General features: G+C 39.0%; 1 protein-coding gene and 1 long non-coding RNA gene across 2 annotated transcripts in view; one reads left to right on the plus strand and one right to left on the minus strand.

Annotated features, from left to right (window-relative positions):
• The window catches only part of usp34 (ubiquitin specific peptidase 34), a 133,726-nt gene that overhangs the window by 58,347 nt on the left and 55,161 nt on the right, over positions 1-20,218 (plus strand). Inside the window, exons 19-30 of the mRNA XM_008121091.3 lie at positions 1,985-2,074; positions 3,468-3,563; positions 5,165-5,247; positions 5,609-5,763; positions 5,886-5,999; positions 7,269-7,368; positions 9,602-9,761; positions 11,476-11,602; positions 11,681-11,828; positions 14,021-14,121; positions 18,059-18,268; positions 18,541-18,666. Coding sequence (XP_008119298.1) covers positions 1,985-2,074; positions 3,468-3,563; positions 5,165-5,247; positions 5,609-5,763; positions 5,886-5,999; positions 7,269-7,368; positions 9,602-9,761; positions 11,476-11,602; positions 11,681-11,828; positions 14,021-14,121; positions 18,059-18,268; positions 18,541-18,666 — 1,510 coding nt within the window. The remainder of the gene's footprint in view (positions 1-1,984; positions 2,075-3,467; positions 3,564-5,164; positions 5,248-5,608; positions 5,764-5,885; positions 6,000-7,268; positions 7,369-9,601; positions 9,762-11,475; positions 11,603-11,680; positions 11,829-14,020; positions 14,122-18,058; positions 18,269-18,540; positions 18,667-20,218) is intronic.
• LOC134296104 (uncharacterized) lies at positions 862-6,731 on the minus strand. The gene is made up of 2 exons (XR_010002674.1): positions 6,512-6,731; positions 862-937 (listed from the first exon to the last, which is right to left on the minus strand). It is a non-coding gene; the product is annotated as an uncharacterized LOC134296104 (long non-coding RNA).

The following is a 20,218-nucleotide window of genomic DNA, read 5'->3' on the forward strand; positions in this document are numbered from 1 at the left end:
GACTTGGGTCCCATTTTCAAGATACCTCATTATGTACGTCTATGCAAATACAAATATTCCAAAATCCAAAAATAAAATTCAAAACCCAAAATACTTCTGGCCCCAAGCATTTTGAATAAGTGATACTCAGCCTGCACAACCAATTTATTGCAAGGACTAAATTAAAAGAATTTGAGCCTTAATGATTTCAACCGATCAATTGCAACCAGTAATTCTAGGAGTGACAAGAAGGAAAAGACTGTAGTGAGAATCCAGCAAAAGCAAACATGATAAGGAGATTGGAGAAAATAAAGCTGGGATTCTTGAGAATTAAAAGAATGACACAGTTTCAGATTCAATGGAAGACCTTCAGCTAGAAATGTCTGAAGGGGAAATAGAGAAGATTTTAGTGAAAATGAAGACTCTCAAGAGAGTGATTTGGAAAGAAAAATAATTTCTAGGTTATTTAAAGTGGAAATTTTAAGCATACGTTAAAAGCAGTTTGCAAACATTGGGTTTAGAGGAGATTAGAAGAAGTAACTTGGCAAAGAGAAAGGAAGTTAAGCAGTAACACCTGCTCAATAGTGGTTGTGGATTTCTCCTCCTTGCCATTAAACAAATGAAGGGTTGGCCCCCAACATGAAAGTTTGTTTTTGGTTGGCCAAGAGAAGCAATCCGCCCCTCCCTTTTTGGGGCTGCATAAATAAACTTTATAAACAAATACATGAGTGAATATTAAGACAAGGGTCTAAAGTGCATGTATTAGTAAGAAGGATTAGTTTACTCACATTATGCTGAACTGGCAGAGTATTAGAAATGCACTGGAGAAGAGTTTTACAGATACCATGGGCTACTAAAAAGACAAATAGGTCCCAGAGCAAATCAAGTTTGAACTTTTTATTGAAGATCACTTAACTGAAGACTGTTTTACTTCGGCCATATCACGAGAAGGGATGACCTGCTAGAAAAAAAGCAATAATACTTGAGAAGATAGTAGGAAAAGAGAAAGACCACATTTAAATAATAATAATAATAATAATAATAATAATACCCAACGTGTGATCCAATTCAACAGCCAGCAGAGTGTCTGCTGTGGACTCATCTTGTTGTGTTTCAAATAATAATAATAATAATAATAATAATAATAATAATAATCCTTTATTTATATACCGCTCTATCTCCTTGCGAGGTCTCAGGGCGGTTTCCAGCATGTATAAAACAGTAAGTTTTCAAAAAAAACATACAACGGCATGAACAAACAAACATAATAAAAACAATATAAAACGGCAGTAAAAACAGTTCAATCTAAAATGAACACAGTTACAATACCAATCGACATGAAGGAGTCCAGTACAGTAATCAGGACTGCGAGGTAGACATAATCACATTTCAGATCAAAGAAACCTTGGCTGCCCTGAATCTGCAATACCTGCCCAGGGCTCTTGGGGATAGAATGACTTGGAGCCCTCCCATTCATGAGACTTTAATTCAGTCAGCTTGGCAAATAACAACAATACAGCAGGTTTTGGAATTAAGCTAATGTGAAAGCTCAGGAGCTAGCAGTCACAGCTGAAAGGACTGTGGATTAGAAATCATACGTTTGCTGGCACAAGGGAAATAACAACTGTTTGTGGATTGCTCCTCCTTCACAGTATGTACCAAGCCCTCATTACATATGTATTGATGTATTTAATTTTCACAGTCATTTTGCTCTAGTATGAACTGGCTGCTTAGTAAGCAGTCGCTTCAGCACTGTTTAAGCTGTTGCTGTCAGGGAATTGTCTGCAGCATGTCCATATCACAGTGGCTGGTTTTCTAGGAACTTGTGTCCAAATACACAGTAACATAGAATAAAATAATTAGATTCATGAGTTTTATGAAGTTAAATGTGTTGTAAATGTGGTTAATGGTAAAGTTTAATTTACAGGTTGAATGTTTGAAAACATGGCACTTATAATACCTCAAGAATTTACTTTACATTCAGTAATTTTTTTCCCTTTCTTAGGTCAGTTGTAGTTTCTCTTCGCCTTCTTCCAAAGTTATTTGGTACATTTCAACAATTTGGGAGCAGTTATGACACACATTGGATAACAATGTAAGTACAATATGCCACCACAAATCAGAAGTGGGTTATTGTTTTAGGACTGGAATTTTGATTTTGACTCTTATCTAATCTAGGTTTACTATAGCAGATGTACAGATGTATAGATTATTTAAGCCTCATCCTTTCTCGGTATTTCAAAGCTCTTTTTACATTTGCTCCCTCTTGACCATTTCTTCCAATCCTTAGCAGTTTAATAATAATAATCATAATTTTATTTCTTGCCTCTCCTTGTGGCTTGAGGCGGGTTTAATTCAGTAAAACAATGATTTTCCCTCATTTTTTACTGCAGTTATTTTCAATTAGTCCGCTGTTTGTAGCTCAGATAATACATGCTTTTCAGGCTCATCCTTCCCTATAAGTAAATTTATATTCTGTCTGGCATTTACTTTGTGTGGTGATGGGATTGCCTGTTTATGTGAGGCAAGAGGCTATGCTGATGGTACCAGTTTTAGTGGTATAGTCTCCCACATCAAGCAGTGTTTGCTGAGGAGCTAAACTAAATGTGCCAAACAGTTACTGGCTGGCAGCAGTAGTGAGGGGGACACCTGCAGAGGGTCTCTCAGAAATAACAGTAGTGGCACTATAGCTAACTCCAAAGGAGCCAATCACGTGCAGAAGAAGATAGTGCTAACGCAGTCCTGAAGCCTTTTACTTTGAAAACCCTATGACGAGGCAATCCAAAATGCAACAATAGAAAGTGCAGGAAGATGAGACTCCCAGGTCAGACACAGTGAGCTGATGGGGAAGAGCAAAGGACTGTGTCTAATGACATACCGATGATTGTGTCAGATGACAAGCAACAGTGTGTCTCATGACACAACTGGATTCAAGCCAAAGGATTTTCAGCAGTTGATGTGTGGAGTGGTGAAATAATTGCACAACATTTGTATAGTGGGACTTCAGTACCTGTTAGAGTTTGTTTCCAGGATCCCTTGTAGATACCAAAGTCTCATTATATACAATGACATAGTAAAATGGTATCACCTATATAAAATGGCAATCATGTAAGCACATATTAATCACAAATTATGTTGATTTAATTCTTTGGGATTTTCTTTATATTAAATTTCTTAGATCGTTTTAACATTAAACATTGTCAAGCTATGCCTCGCTAAGGAAAGAATTTGTTGTAATGAGGTTCAGCAAAGAAACCAGCTCATGATCAAACCTCTCATTCCATTGATGCTCTGTGCGCTAATGAAAGGAGGAATTATCCATACTTAATGCTAATGCTGCAGAAGTATGAGCAGACTTTGAGCTGGGAAGTGTTATGAGGACCTTGAAATGCCTTCGTTAACTGGAAAAAAATGTTGTGAGTTTATAAACGCTGTTAGGTCGTTCAAGTTGATGTGAAGTAATATGTATGTGTCTCAAATTGAAACAGGTGGGCTGAGAAAGAACTCAATATGATGAAGCTTTTCTTTGATAATTTGGTATACTACATTCAAGCTGTAAGGGAAGGACGGCATAAACATGCATTGTAAGTATGTTATTGAAAGGAGGGGTCCTTTGTAAATTCATGTGTTGGGTCTAAATCCACTTTTTGATCTCAAATAGAGTACATCCATTGAATAATTAGATCAAGACCTTGTTCAGTTCCAGTATATGCTCCGTCAGTGTACTTTGAAGTGATAAACAACTTGCTAGCCATTCCAGGGATATTCTGGTCTGAGTGCAAGTGCAGGAATAGTTAGACTCATATAGAAATGGGGAACCAACTTGCTTAAGGAGGCATTGGATCCCTTCCTGTGCAAATGTCTAATACTACAACTGCTGACATAACTCTCCAAGTTATTTAACTTTAGTGGTTGGTTACTGGCAGTTGGATTTAGACTTAAGTACTTTTATTCTTGTTTCTTCCCCATTTACCACAATTTTGCACATTATTTTTTATGCTTACTTGCTAATTTTTCTTTGTGAGTAAAAAATGATATCCTTCTCCCAAAACATGTTACAAACTGGCAAATTGTGGGTTTTTTTCTGAACTGGCACATTATTAAATAAAGGTACCTTAAAACGCTGTGTATGATGAAAGTTTATGTATCCTTTCATTTCTAATCCCATCCCCACTAACATGCTGATCCTTCTAGCAGCAAATATATGTCTGTAAATGTTGATCTTTCTTGGATGTTGTTAGCTGGGTGGGAATTTTGTCTACTGGTGTCTATAGCACTAATGGGCAAAAACACAAGGGTGTTATTAACTAAACATTGTAGGGCAGCTTCATTGATAGGTTGATTAAGAGACTACTATTGTGTATTTTAGTGAGTGAAAGAGGATAAGGAATACAAAATGTGTTTGAAAGTAGGCTAATAAGGAATTTATCTGTGATGGCATGTGTGAGTAGAATTTAAATATTTCTTACAGTGTTTAAGTATGTGGATGTGTATGCACCTATGAATATTTGGTGCTAGTATATAATTCAATGAACTGTCTTATGTATAAAGTGAGATTTCTTACTTCTGTTCTTTGAGTAGCAACGCATCCCTCCCCTTGTTTGCTGTTTAAAATTAGTTTTCCATACTTTTCTTTTTTTAGGAGAGAGAAGCATAAGCCCCAGATGCCATTTCGGCAATTAGACCTAGCTAAACAGCTCTTTGAATTCCTTGTTTGCTACCTGTAATGGCACTTGCTAATCTGAAGTCCATATGAAAATATGTAAATTAAATGAATACAAATTCAGTAAATAATTTCAAAACTTTTTAAAAAATGCTTAATTATTATATAACTTCATTGCATTTTATAAAATGAAGAAAATATGTAGCTATTATATGAGTTTAAAAATAGTTAACGAGACCTTTTGAGATAGAGTGATACCCAATAATTCCAATATGCCATCTTTCATTCACTTTTTATTTATTAATTCCTCATTAGTGAGACTCACAACTTGAAATATTGAAATATTTTTCTAATGTATTGTGAGTTTAGGACAGTCACCGCCATTTCAACTGTTGAATACTTTGATTTTAAATGGGCAAAAATTGAGTAAAGGAGAGTAAACTTATTTTGGAGGATAAACAATGGAAAGAAAAATAGTAATAATTTGGAATAAACTGAAATAATCTGTAATTGTAATAACAGGTACAGCCACAGCGCCGAAGTTCAGGTGCGCCTCCAATTTTTGACGTGTGTTTTTTCAACTCTGGGATCACCAGATCACTTTAGTAAGTTCTCGTTAATTCTTTCAATTAAAATTTTGTTTGGGTATTGATATTGCATGATATTCATAAAATATATATCAGTATAGCAAAACTTGGTGAGTGGAGAGGGAGAATAAGGTTGTGTAATGATAGTATTGCTTTTTTTTAAAAGGATTTTTGAGTAGCTAAGCTGTGTAAAATTTGCAGCTTTAGTGCTCTTTCAGAATATCTATAATTGGGGGACTAAGGATGTTGTTCCAATCGAGACAATAATCCAGGCCGCATCAGTAGATAGGAATTGATAATTGGATCAGTGTAAGATTACTTTTACTGTGGGTGTGTCAGGTGGGGAGATGTATTTAACTATTTTGTTTTGAATCTCTAGGGTTGAGTCTGGAACAAGTAGACATACTGTGGCATTGTTTGGTAGAAGATTCTGAATGCTATGATGATGCTCTCCATTGGTTCTTAAATCAAGTACGAAGTAAAGACCAGCATGCCATGGGAATGGAAACCTACAAGCATCTTTTTTTAGAAAAGGTAGAAGACAAACCAAGCTCCTTCAAAACATAACCAATTAGCTTTTCTGTTTGTAAAAAAGCTTAATTATGCTTGTTAATTGCCATCTTTATTATAAGTAAGAATGCTTTTTCTTTATTTAGATGCCTCAGCTGAAACCTGAAACAATTAGTATGACTGGATTAAACTTGTTTCAGCATTTATGTAATTTGGCTCGTTTGGCTACTAGTGCATATGATGGCGGGACAAACTCAGAGGTGAGCAAGAGTATTGATTTACGATTTCTTTGCTTTCTAAGATGTACCTCTCAATGTTAGTGGATTGTTGTAGTGAACCAGTGGCTGTTGCTGAGTCTCTTTATTGGAAGCGTGACCCTTTTGGAGATTAATTGGTATTAACACTATTTGGAATAATCATAATCTTTTGGAAACGCATGACCTTGTTAGAGATCGTAACCTTTTGTAAAGTATGATCTTCCTGAGAAGAGTTAAAAACTTGCTTGAGTCAATCTTCTCCTTAGTAGTAAATATCCACTACCGGTAGTATTCATGCAAGGCAATTTGGTTTCTCAGCTTTTAAACTGACACACCTGGTAATCTCTCTGAACTGTTATGCCAGTGCATAAAATATATAGCAGATCTTCAGAAGTGTTATTTCAGTTGCCCAAAAGAACATCTACTCTGTCATAAATATATTTCTTTTAAATCATGCTCTCAAGAGACTAAAAATAAGTAGTCTTAATTAAAAATAACATGGTTGATTTACTTACAAAACTTCATGTATTCAGCATACAGGTACATTGCTTATAGGTTTCATGTTAACAAACATTCTCTTAAGTGTAATACATTCCTAAACTTTGACTAAATATGAACTGACTACTCACTGCAGCATACTGTACTATACTCAACTGACTTCATCAACTGTTCTGTACTATACTTCTGATTCAAACATCAACTGATGCAAACAGACTCCTACTCAACTGATTTTCAACTGACTTCTGATTCAAACAGATTCTAAAATGGAATATCACTCTGAACATTCTCAGATCTGGTCACATGGTCTGTAGTCCCTCCCACAACTTCGATCAACATAGAGAAGGGAAAAACTGCATACCAATATATGCATAAAATATAGCAGACAATTTCAATTATATACACAACAAATAAGTAGTATAGGAGGCTTGTAGAAGGTTGCTATGTCCAACAGGAGGGGCCTACAAATAGATCACACACATAAAACATATGAGTAGAGAATATGCAGCCATCTAGATACTGTTGAATAGTTCTTCACTATCTGCTGTTGTCCTTTCATTATATTAGCTCTAATGATCTGGTGTGTTTTTACAAAACTAGTAAAAACTCTGTAATGGAATAAATACATTTGGCAACTGGAATAATAAAAATGATAGTATACAGATACAATATAGACACGCTCATGTGTTTTGCGGAGGAATACCCATAAATGAAACACAACAGTATCTCTGTGTTTGTTTATATAAATGAAATTACTCTCATTTCTTTTTACAGTTGTGTGGCATGGACCAGTTCTGGGGTATTGCTTTAAGAGCACAGTCTGGAGACGTGAGCCGTGCAGCTATACAGTATATTAACTCCTATTATATTAATGGTATGCAAATTCAGTTTGCGATATGGTTCTGTGAGCAACTCTTTAAGGCAGTGGTTCTCAACCTGTGGGCCACGGCTCAGCAGTAGGCCATGAGAACAAAAATCCGCAAACCTCCTCCTTCTTTATTTATTGTACTTGTTTTATTTCCGTTCCTTTCCGCAGAGTTGACAATTGCATTGTATAGACCCCATCAGCTCTAGATTATTAAATATGGTTTTCTGTGGGCGAGCAGATGGCAACTACTGGACGGCATATGTTCTGTATAAGAAACTAGCTGTGCCCGGCCACGCGTTGCTGTGGCTGATGGGAATCATTTGTTGACCAGTTGGAATAGCAGTGAATAGCCTTGCAGTCTTAAAGTCTGGGTGTTTTCTCCTTATGTGAATCCTTGTTTGGTGAGTTGGAATACAATGGAATAGGTTTGCTGCTTGGAAGACTGGGTGCTTGCGTTGTAAGGAAATGGTTTTTTAGCCAATTTGAATGGCACTGAATAGCCTCGCTGTTTCAGAGACTGACTGCTTTCTACATAGGGGCATCCTTTCTTGGGCAGGCTGAATGAGACGAAGTAGACTCATGGCTTGAAACCCTGAGGGTGTACTATGAAGGGGAAATCTTGCTTGGTTAGGCTGAACAGCACTGAATAGCCTTGCTGTTTGGAAGCCTGGTTGTTTCCTGCCTGGGGAAATCCTTTGTTGGGAGGTGTTAGCTGGCCCTGTTGGTTTCCTGTCTCGAATTCCCATTTTCAGAGTGTTTTCTTTATGTAATGTCCTGATTTTAGAGATTATATTGTTGCTTCCTGCCTGGGGGAATCCTTTGTTGGGAGGTGTTAGCTGGCCCTGTTGGTTTCCTTTCTGGAATTCCCATTGTCAGAGTGTTTTCTTTATATAATGTCCTGATTTTAGAGATTATATTGTTGCTTCCTGCCTGGGGGAATCCTTTGTTGGGAGGTGTTAGCTGGCCCAGTTGTTTCCTTTCTGGAATTCCCATTTTCAGAGTGTTTAATGTCCTGATTTTAGAGATTATATTGTTGCTTCCTGCCTGGGGGAATCCTTTGTTGGGAGGTGTTAGCTGGCCCAGTTGTTTCCTTTCTAGAATGCCCATTTTCAGAGTGTTTTCTTTATGTAATGTCCTGATTTTAGAGATTATATTGTTGCTTCCTGCCTGGGGGAATCCTTTGTTGGGAGATGTTAGCTGGCCCAGTTGTTTCCTTTCTGGAATTTAGAGGCCTCCATCTAAAAAAAAACTAAACCAAAACATTGCGGCCTGGGGGCCTCCCTCCTTGGGGCCAGGGCGCTTCCCGGCCTTGAGGCGTTTATCTCCAAAAGAAAATAGTTAAAAGAAACGAAACCTTGGTCCTTGCGGCCTCCCTCCGTCCTGGTGGGAGGCGGAGGTGGATCTTGGGGGGGAAGGTTTGGGCTCCGGCTCTCTCGTGGCCGGGGCCGCCCTGAGGCCTGTGGAGCACGGAGGAGGCTGCGATGGTCTTCATGGGGAGGGGGGTCTTTCTGGAAGCCCCCCCCACCTTCGGCTCTGCATGCCTCCACATCCCAAAAAAAAAGAGAAAAAAAGAATAAAAACCTTGGGGCCTCGCGGCCTCGGGAGGCTGAGGTGGGTCGGGGGGGGGCTCCCTCCGGCCTGTGGCGCATGGAGGAGGTGGTGCTTGGGGGGGGGTTGTTCCACGCCTGGTGGGGCCCCGCCACGGCCTGACAATGTTTACTCCGCGGCCCAACCGCGTGGAGGCCCCTCCTCCTCCGACCACCATGGGGCCTTCCAGCCAGGCTGACGGCTGGGGTTTTAAGGTCCCATGGAGGTTTTTGACGGGATTTTTTATTGTATCAACCTAGAGGCGTGGATGATGGGTTGTGTTGTCCAATTTCAAGGTTGGGGGGCCCGTAGTTTAGTTGTTTTGCTCGGTGCCGCGATTCCATCCCTCTTTTATATATATAGACTAGAGCTGATGTGGTCTATCCAGTGCAGTTTTCTGAATCAGCACCCCAAATAATCAGACCAAATCTAAAGTTGGCCAAAACCGTATTCGTAACTGTTTTGGTACTAATGTTGAAGACTGGTCCCTGTTCAATTGCTCCCTGGTCAAACTGATCCTTGGTCAAGTGGGGTCTGGTCAAAAAAAGGTTGGGAACCACTGCTTTAAGGAATACATTTATCTTTTTTTCTGACAGAATTGAAATTCATTTAGCCACATTTATAGAATATTTATTTCTGAATCAACTTTCAGGAAAAACAGGTCTGGAGAAAGAGCAAGAATTTATTAGCAAGTGCATGGAAAGCCTGATGATTGCATCCAGTAATCTCGAGCAAGATTCTCACTCAAGTCTCACCATTATTGAACGAGGACTTCTGATGCTTAAAACTCATTTAGAAGCTTTTCGGAGAAGGTAAAATATAAGCATTTGTTTATGTTCTGTGCCTTCGAGATATTTTCTGACTTCTGGTGACTCTAAGATGACAATCCTTGGCAAAAAAATTTCAGTCAGTTTGCCTTTGCCTTCCTCTGAGTGAAAGAATGTGACTTGCCCACAGTTACTTAGTGGGTTTCCAAGGCCGAGCGGGGATTTGAGTCACAGCCCAACACTCACAATATTACATCGCACTGGCCTTAATTATACCATAGTAATTACCGTATATACCAGGCATGGGCAAACTTCAGGCCCCCAGGGGTTTGGGGCTTCAATTCCCACAATTCCAAACAGCCTACCAGCTGTTAGGAATTGTGGGAGTCCAAAACATCTGGAGGGCCAAAGTTTGCCCATGCTGGGTATATACTCATCTATAAGGCAACCTCATGTGTACGTCGAGGGAAGATTTGGGAGCCAAAACTATGGATTTTGATATGACTCCTAGATAATTTGAGGGTTATTCCGTAGAGATTGAAATGTGTCACCAGGCTGCTACCACATTTTTTTTCTTTTGGGCTTTTAAAAAAGGTTAGAAATGGCACCACGACGGAGAGAGTACAGTGGGTTAGTGTTTCTTTTCAGCTCTCCCAGGACAGACTAAGCTGTCACCTTTTACTGTTCATAAAATAAATATTTAAATAAATAAATTTTGACTGAAACGTTTAGACTCCTATGTGAGTATGCACAGCACTAATTTGTCCAGGGGAAATGACAAACCATTTGTTGGAAGGAGGTCATCAATCTGTTATCACAAGGATTTTATACTAAATCTAGAAAGCTTTTATAGATAAAAGAGAATCCCAAAACAAGTTTTAGTTTTATCTGGTTATGACTAGTAATAATCTACATGGCTTAAGGGAATATCTGAAAAACTTCTGCATATCAATCTACCTGAATTCTAACATCTTTGTGTAGTGGACTTTTTCTCATTCTGGCTAGTTCCTTCTGCTCTCTTTTTGCCAGCATTTGTTTGATTTTAGTCATATGGCAGAATAGTGTTTAAAATGGCATGCTCTGCTTTTTGTTTTGTACATCTTTAATTATGTTCTAAATGTGTTTAAAACTGTTTTATGAGTTTTAATAGAACTGATATTTTAGTTGTTTTTAACTTCTGCACAATACATCTTTTTAGCTAACCTTTTTATTTTTGATTTTGTCAGTTGACTTGGGTCCCTTGATAGGAGAAAATGGGAGTTAAATAAAGAAATAAGGTTTTTAAAATTAGATTTACTTAGTAGGTTTTTTTTACTTCAGTGTGACAAAGTTTGAGTAGGTCATTTCAAATGACCCAGAAAACATAAAGATTGGAATCTATAGAACTACTGAAGGTCTCTTAGAGTGCTCTTGCACTACGTAGCTCTGTTGAATTCTTCACAACCTTGATCTTTTTGGAATAGACCAATCATAGACATATTTTAAGATATTTTTGAATTGCTTCTCCATAGCAAAGGCATTTTGATCTGTTGAAGAGAAGCGAGATTGAAGCTTCCTTAGGCTATCAAAACTATTTCTGTGGTTCTTTTATGAATGCAATGAGTTTCAGAATACTCTGAAATTTATCGAACTCATTGCCTTGTATTGGCTTAGCTCATCCTTCCTCATATCTGCAATGCCCCCAAAATGAGGCTTAGTACTTCAGGTTGTAATGTTAGAAATTCCTAACAATATTATTTCTGTATTATTTTCTTGTCAGGTTTGCTTATCATCTAAGGCAGTGGCAAATTGAAGGCACTGGCATCAGTAGCCATTTAAAAGCACTGAGTGACAAACAGTCACTCCCTCTCAGAATAGTTTGCCAACCAGCTGGGCTTCCTGACAAGGTACATTGTGGCCAAATGAGTCTTTTTAATGGGTATTTTGCACTGTGTTCTCAATTAAACCAATATGTCTTCTTTCAGATGACAATTGAAATGTATCCAAGTGATCAAGTGGCTGATCTAAGGGCAGAAGTAACTCATTGGTATGAGAACTTGCAGAAGGAACAATTAAATCAACAAGCTCATCTGCAAGAGTTCGGACAAAGTAGTAGAAAAGGAGACTTTCCAGGTAAGTTGTGAAATTGCATCGTTTTTGTGTGTAATTACAGGCAGTCCCCAAGTTACGAACGAGTTAGGTTCTGTATTTTTGTTCTTATGTCGAATGTGTATGTCATTTGGAATAGGTACTTAATCATACATACATATACGAGTATACATGTGTGTGTGTGCGCGCGCAAGCTTTGGGTAGCATAGGGAAGGGCTATCACCTCTGTGGTGTATCTTTTGTGGTATGTGCTCCAGTTCAAAAGATTTCACCGCACTTTCTATCCCTGCGATCATTGGATTTTGAAAATTTTGGTTTGTTGTGGAAGAAAAGTAGGTGATAAAGCTTCAGTTGAGACACCTTTTTCCTATGATAATTCTTCCAGGAGTAAATTTCCCAACCAAGTGCTAGATTTCTCTCAATTCCTGTTGTCTCACCCCCTTTTAACTACAGTAGAGTCTCACTTATCCAACATTCGCTTATCCAATGTTCTGGATTATCCAACGCAGTCTGCCTTTTAGTAGTCAGTGTTTTTGTAGTCAATCTTTACAATAAATTGTGATGTTTTGGTGCTAAATTCATAAATACAGTAATTACTACATAACATTGCTGTGTATTGAACTTCTTTTTCTGTCAAATTTGTTGTAAAACATGATGTTTTGGTGCTCAGTTTGTAAAATCATAATGTAATGTGATGTTTAATAAGTTTTTCCTTAATCCCTCCCAACATATTCGCTTATCCAACGTTCTGCCGGCCCGTTTATGTTGGATGAGTGAGACTCTACTGTATGTGTCATTTGTAAATCGGATGTTTGTAACCTGGGAACTGCCTGTATTGTCCAGGAGTGGACCAGATAACATCAAGGGTACAGTCACATCCCTTGATTAGAGATAACAGGAGGATTTTTGTAGTAGTGATGGAGGAAAGTAGGAACCTAATTTTTTCCTCCTCCTTTACCATTGTGATAGACAGGTTGTTTTACAAATAAGAAATTCAAGATGTCAGTTCAGTTCCTGCCTCTGCTCTTAGTATGTTACCCTAGGAAAGCACAGATGAGGGTCCCTCTGTCAGCTCCAGCTCCCTTTGCAGGGACATGAGAGAAGCTTCCCACAAGGATAGTAAAACCATAAAACATCTGGATGTCCCCTGGGCAACGTCCTTGCAGACAGCCAATTCTCTCACACCAGGAGCGACCTGCAGTTTCTCAAGTCGGTCCTGACTTGAAAAAAAATCTATTGTGCTCCTGCCCTTCAGTTATTCCTCATTCAGTCCTACTACGTCTTCTCCTCAGCCTTCCTTCCTTCCAAAGAGTAACTCCCTACTCCAGAAAAGTATTAAATTTGAGAGAGAAAGTATCTTTTCCATTGGCCTCTTAACTCCAAGCTCTGTGCCTAAGGAATACAGGCAGAAGGAGAGTCCAGAGAATGCAAGGTATCTTTTCTACTGGAAGAATGAGGCAATATTCAGGAAAGCTGCAAACCTTCAGATAGGTCTTCACAGGCCTAACACAAGTTCAATCATAAGTCAGAATTTATATCACAGACCAGCAGAGGGAATACCAGATGAGGAACTGAGAGCAAACATCCTCACACACCTCCATTACAGATGCTGTAAAGGGCAAATCATCTGAAGAGGGGCCTCACCCTTTATTTCCTTGTTATGGAGGAAGTAAATCCCCCATCACTGCACAATCCTATCCTTTTTCTGTGCTCATCAAGGCAGCTGATTGGAAGAGCTGGAGATGCTTCTATTTTAGGCATGAAATAACCCCACAATAGACCACTACAGCAAAACTGCTTACTAGAAAGAAGTCTCCACTGGCTCCTCAGAAAAATTTCGTACGAACTCTTTCCCTATTCAGCCATTGTGGGTAGAAGAGAATGGCTCTTTGGTAGCTTCCTTTCATCTGAAAAAAGGAAAGGGGAATTGTGGGCAGATGAAGACACAGCAGGACAACTGTGTAATGCCTCCCATTAGGCTAAGTGATGCTAAAAAACTATCATTAGGAAAGCCAGTGATCTATTAACGGAGAATTAGAGCCTGTCTCTTAATCTTGTGGACCAAGAATAATTTTAGAGCCCAGAGCAACGAGAGTGAATGAAAAAAAAAGGTTAATTTGAGAAGAGATCATATGGCCCCTTTAATGTTATTGAAATATCTACAATGTTTTTTGAAAGCATCAAAGAACCAAGCAAGATTTTGTGTTTCTTTTTAGGGGGTCTCATGGGACCTGTGAGAATGATCTCCTCTGGGCATGAACTAACAACTGACTACGATGAAAAAACTCTTCATGAATTGGGGTTTAAAGATATGCAGGTATTGACAAATATATGTAAGACGTTATTTTATGATGTTACTGTAAGTTAGTGAAGTAGTTTCTTGGTTCTGTAGCACACTCGTGTCCATGCTTCTATGAAGCATCAGATGGAGGGGGGGGGGGACATCCATCTGAATGGTAATTGGAATAGTATTAGAACAGAGTCAACTTTTCTACTGAATTTTGCATTGTGCTTAATAGCAGCTTATTGTAAGCCATTAGGAAGTAATATTTATTTCCATCATTATGAAAGGAAATCTGTTTTGCCAGAAGATGATTCTGTTGCAGGTACAGAAATAGACTAGGCCATTCTCTGGAGGGTACAAAGGAGCCATCCACATCCTCCTTGTGGTAAGCTCTTGTGCCAGTTCCAGAGGAAAGATCCATGAGAACTTTTTTTCTTTGAGCAAATGCATAATCAGCATTAAGAAATTGTGCTGAAAACCTCGTTGAAAAATAGGTTTGGGGAAGGGATTTGGATTCATTTAAATAGCAGTGAAGTACGTACAAACATCTTTTTCCAGCTTCTGTCTGCTGTGTGTTGTGTGCCATTACTGACTTATAGAAACCCTAAGATGGGGTTTTCTTGGCATGGCTTGTTTGCTTTGCCTTCCTACAATATGGTCATATTTTATTCTCCATCTAAGAGGCACCTAAAAAGTAATATTATTCTTACATAAAACCTGCTACTTTGCTGTCTCAGGAGAAAATTGTGTGCTTTCAAGTAAAATAAGTAGGAGCACAATTTCTAAACAGTTCTATGAACTCTAATTTATGATTTCTGCAGAATTGAAATAGATGAAGGCCAGTTCTGCTTGAGCACTCACGGATTTATATGCTGTAGATCACAATCCTCTAGGGCTGGGACTGTCATTTTACAGTGTTTCTGTTCTTATGGGAACTGTTCAGGAAGCTAGCATTGGATTTGTTGTCGAAGGCTTTCATGGCCGGAATCACAGGGTTGTTGTATGTTTTCCAGGCTGTATGGCCATGTTCCAGAAGCATTCTCTCCTGACGTTTCACCCACATCTATGGCACACATCCTCAGAGGTTGCCTGCCATAGATGAGGATGCCTGCCATAGATGTGGGCGAAAAGTCAGGAGAGAATACTTCTAGAACATGGCCATACAGTCCGGAAAACATACAACAACCCTAACATTGGATTACTATATCTTAGTGTCTTGGTGGCTATTTTCTATTCTATTTAACAACTGTATGATGCCCTCAGACATGGAATGGAATATAGAACGTCTTCCTTTTGGGTGTTTGATAGATAATTTGAATAAATATGCTGCAATCGTCTTTCATTACATTGCCTTGAGGGTAACTGATTTTGAACTGATGAAGTATTGTATGTCAGTCTCCATTTCTTTGTTATAAACCTTTTTCTGTTATGTTAGGTAAACATCTAAGCAGCCCCCTCACATCCTCTGCTACAGAAATGGGCATCCTAGGGATAGATCTTTCCCTCTTTGAGTGTGATGTTTGGAAGTTTCATTGGCCATTTAAACTTATTATACTTATTAGACCATATAAGTATTTCAGCCTTGTGGGACTTAATACACTATTGACTCTGTGCTAATTTCGTAGATGCGTAATAAAGAGGCTATATTCCACTCCATATTTCTCTGAGTTTTTTGCTCTTATTTTATTTTTGAAAATTTGCAGGGGTAGCCTTCTGGTGGCTTTGGGAGTAGTTGTTTCAAAGTGCTATTTTCCACATTTTTTTTTTGAAATTCATTGTATTTGTAATAATAATGTGTGCCTTTATGTGTGTCTGATATGCCAGGCAATTCAAAATTTGAGGAAATATTTTTTGGTTGTCATCCAGCTTGCACTGTCAGGTTTCAAATAAAAAACAAACCCAAAATTCCTAACCCAGTGGGTTTTCGAGAAGGAGAAAAATGGGACCTACCATAACTCATTGAGATCTTTGTAAAAGACTAAAATATAAAAAAGATTTTTCATCATTGTTCTTAATCTCCTCCAGGCAGGAAAACAATAAAGTGCTATGCTAGTGTTGGTAAAATTTATGAGATTAATAAGGGGCAGGAAAATGGGAGAAGACTCTTTTTGGCACTTCTGGGGATTCCTTAGTTCAAACCTTTCATGGTGGTAACACATTTATAGACATGCATCTTTTCATGAGACGGTAATTCAGTTTTACTTGCAGAGTGGAGGTTAAACCAATCCCTTATGAGGGTTTAATACACACACACACCATATTATCTATCTATCTATCTATCTATCTATCTATCTATCTATCTAAGTTTAATACAACTTAGATCTATCTATCTATCTATCTATCTAAGTTTAATGAGGTTTGGGAATTTTCCCTTTACACTTCTTGTGTACTCTATAGTTCTCCATGTGGTTAATCATAAACGTCATTGTCAAAAGTTTTTCTTGTCTTAATTTATCAATTTTAGTGGTAATTACTGCAATTCAGTTAACAAATCATAAGAATTATTAAAAGTTTTATCGGTACCTATATTTTAGTAGCACCAGCACCCAACTTGTGTAGTGGTTAGACCTCTTTTAGGTTTTTTAAACAGGCTAGATGGCCATCCAGGGATGCTGTGATTGTGTGTTCCTGCTTGGTTGAAGGAGGTGGGGCTAGATGCCCTTTGGGGGTATCTTGCAATTCTAGTGAGATATAGAGCAGGCATGGGCAAACTTCGGCCCTCTAGGTGTTTTGGACTTCAAAGCCCACAAACCTTGCTGGCTGTTAGGAATTGTGGGACTTAAAGTCCAAAACATCTGGAGGGCTGAAGTTTGTCCATGCCTTTTTAAAGCGTCTGCCAGTCAGTCTTTGTTAGGTGAGGTGGGGAGAGCAGTTTCCATGCGACACTGAGGGGATACAGGGGACTCACTCATGTGTTGGAACACACAGTTTGGAAAGCTCTGCCTTAGGTTAAAAGATGGAGAGAATGAAAACAGCAGGCCTTTTTTAATTCTATGCCCTTTTTTGCGGTGTGGGTTCTTCTAGTAAATAAACTGCCCAACCAGCTAATAATCTCCTAAAGAGCTGATTTGTCAGTACGATAATCCCAATAATAATAATAATAATAATAATAATAATAATAATAATGGATCTGCACGCATTATTCGCCAATACATCACACAGCCCTAGACACTTGAGAAGTGTTCGGTGTGTGATCCAGTACAATAGCCAGCAGAGTGTCTGCTGTGGACTCATCTTGTGTGTTAATAATAATAATAATAATAAGAAGAAGAAGAAGAATATACTTTAGTAATATTCCGCTTTATCTCCCCGGGTGGACTTGATGCAGATTACAGAAAGATACATGGCAAGCATTCATTGCTGTTACACAATTAACAACAAAGACAGACAGTACAGTGTTCCCTCACTACTTCGCAGTTCACTTTTCGCAAATTCGCTGTTTTTCAATAAACTCTAAAAGACTATTATAAATCATAAAAAATTACAATTTACAGCCTAAGAAAGGGAGGAAGGAGACGCCAAAGGGAGAGAAAAGGAGCCCAAGCGGCAACAGGAGGAGAAGGAGGCGATTTATCAACATACGATTGGTTGATAAAGGCTTAAAATAGTGTGTAACTACTAAAATAATATATAAATATTAAAACAAATACAGCGTCCCTACTTTGCCAGTTTTCACTTATTGCAGGTGGATCTGGAACCTAACCCCTGTGATAAGTGAGGGAACACTGTACATAGACAGAGGCAAGGCTTCCTTCCCACTTCTTATTCATCTCCGACATCTGGAGGCTGTGCTCGACTAGGCCATGGGGAGGTGGTGTTGTTCCATTTTCCACACCGAGGAGCCTGTTGTCCATGGACACCTTCCTGATCAAATTACCGGCATGTTTTTCAGGGGCGCCTTTTACCTCCCTGCCCAGTATTGTTCTCTTTGTTCTTCTAAACCTTTTAAAATGTCTTTTTTCGTTTCAAGATGGTGTTTGTGTCCTTGGGTGCTCCAAGGAGGGAGCGAAAGGGAGAAGGCGTCCAACTTCCTGCGTCCTGCCTGCCTCCTCCTCAGAAAGACAACATTCCAATGCTCTTGCTTCTGCAAGAGCCTCATCTTACCACTCTCTTTGATTTGTTAGAGATGCTTGCCTCATTTAAACCTCCTCCAGCAGAAGTGGCTATGGAAGACAGTGAGGTAACATTCATCAAAATCTAATACCCTTATCTATTTATCAGTCTCTGTCTCTCTAACACAGCATTTGTAAAATATGGTGATTTCTTAGGAAGAGTAAATTTAATACATAGCTGTTCTTCCATAATACTTCTTGCTTGTCTTTTTCAGCTTTGTGAAAGTAACTTTGGCTTTGTGAAGCATATATTGTCTTGCAGAGCTTATAGATGGAAAGTGAATATACAGTGTTTCACCTTAGGTTACATGAATGTAATACCTTTTGTGTACCCATTCAGAGTGCAAAATGTGAAGAACTCCATCTTCATGCAGAAAATCTGTCAAGACGAGTCTGGGAGTTGTTAATGCTTCTGCCTACATGCCCCAATATGCTCCAGGCATTTCAGAATATTTCAGATGAACAGGTGAGTGAAGAAAGTCTCCATATAAATATATGTATATTTCTGTAGTGATCATTAGCAGCCCCTTGTTATTATTAACAAGGCATCGAGTTGACTTAGACTTATGGTGATCTTATGAATGAAATACAGTAGAGTCTCACTTATCCAAGCTAAATGGGCCGGCAGAAGCTTGGATAAGCGAATATCTTGGATAATAAGGAGGGATTAAGGAAAAGCCTATTAAACATCAAATTAGGTTATGATTTTACAAATTAAGCACCAAAACATCATGTTATACAACAAATTTGACAGAAAAAGTAGTTCAATACGCAGTAATGCTATGTTGTAATTACTGTATTTACAAATTTAGCACCAAAATATCACGATATTTTGAAAACATTGACTACAAAAATGGCTTGGATAATCCAGAAACTTGGATAAGCGAGGCTTGGATAAGTGAGACTCTACTGTACCTACAAGTCACCCTACCATCAACAGTCTTGCTCAGGTCTTTTAGACTCGGGCTGCTGAGTTTACACACTTTGTGATGCAAACTCTGCTGGTGGGATCTTCCATGTCAGACAGGTTTTACCGAGGAGCCACAATAAATGTGTCAAAAGTCTACTGATCATCCCCAATAGTATGGAGTGACATTGGTGGAGATATTTCAGAGACACAGGCAGTGGTACCAGAGCAAATGCTTGTCTGCACTATATAGAAGAAGACACAGCAACCCACTGGTGAAAATTCCTATCTTGAAAACCTTGTAATGAGACAATGCAAAATGAAACTAGGTAGAACTGCAGCGCATTATGCCAGCCACTGTACACATTGCCGTTGTTGTATGCCCTCAGATAATTTCGGATTTATGACAACACCGTCACCAGGCCCCCAACATTCCTGCTGAATTATTGAGTTAAAAGTTGAGTGTTGGGTTTGCCTATTTGTGGCTGTGTGTGTAGTAAACTGTGTGTATGGGAATGTAGAATGACTATGGATACGGTAGACAATATCTTCAAAGTTTTTTTTTTGCAGCATTGCTGCATTTCAGTTTCTTCTTACGTGTTGTCTGTGAAATGCGCACATATGGTTTACCCAATGCGCCTGCGCAGATTTTGGAACCTTCTAGAAGCTTTAGATGAAACTTTTTTGGCGGAGGCCCCGCCCAATCTCCCCATAGTATAAATATGCTTATAGGCGGGGCTACGCCTCAGTTCGTTTTTCCGCGCGACAGCAGTTAGTAGGACCTTCTTAGCTCTCTCCTCTTCATTTTATTAACGGTTTTTTGACTTCGGCTTGCCCACGACTACGTCTCTGTCTTCTCCCGACCACTTACCTTGACCCGGACTGCATCGACTACTCTTCCGCTACGACCCTAAACGGCTCCGACGTCTCAGGCAGGCTATGTCTACCTTATTCTTTAAAAATTGTGCGGCCTGTGGCGCGAAACTACCCGACTCTGATGGACACAATAAGTGTCTTATATGCCTGGGGGAGGGCCATGTGCCTCAGACATGCCAAATTTGCCAAAATTTTACCCCCCAGGCACGCCGCAACAGGGAAGCCCGCCTTAAGG

This window comes from Anolis carolinensis, chromosome 1, assembly GCF_035594765.1.
Source record: "Anolis carolinensis isolate JA03-04 chromosome 1, rAnoCar3.1.pri, whole genome shotgun sequence".
NCBI classification, from domain to species: Eukaryota; Metazoa; Chordata; class Lepidosauria; order Squamata; family Dactyloidae; genus Anolis; species Anolis carolinensis.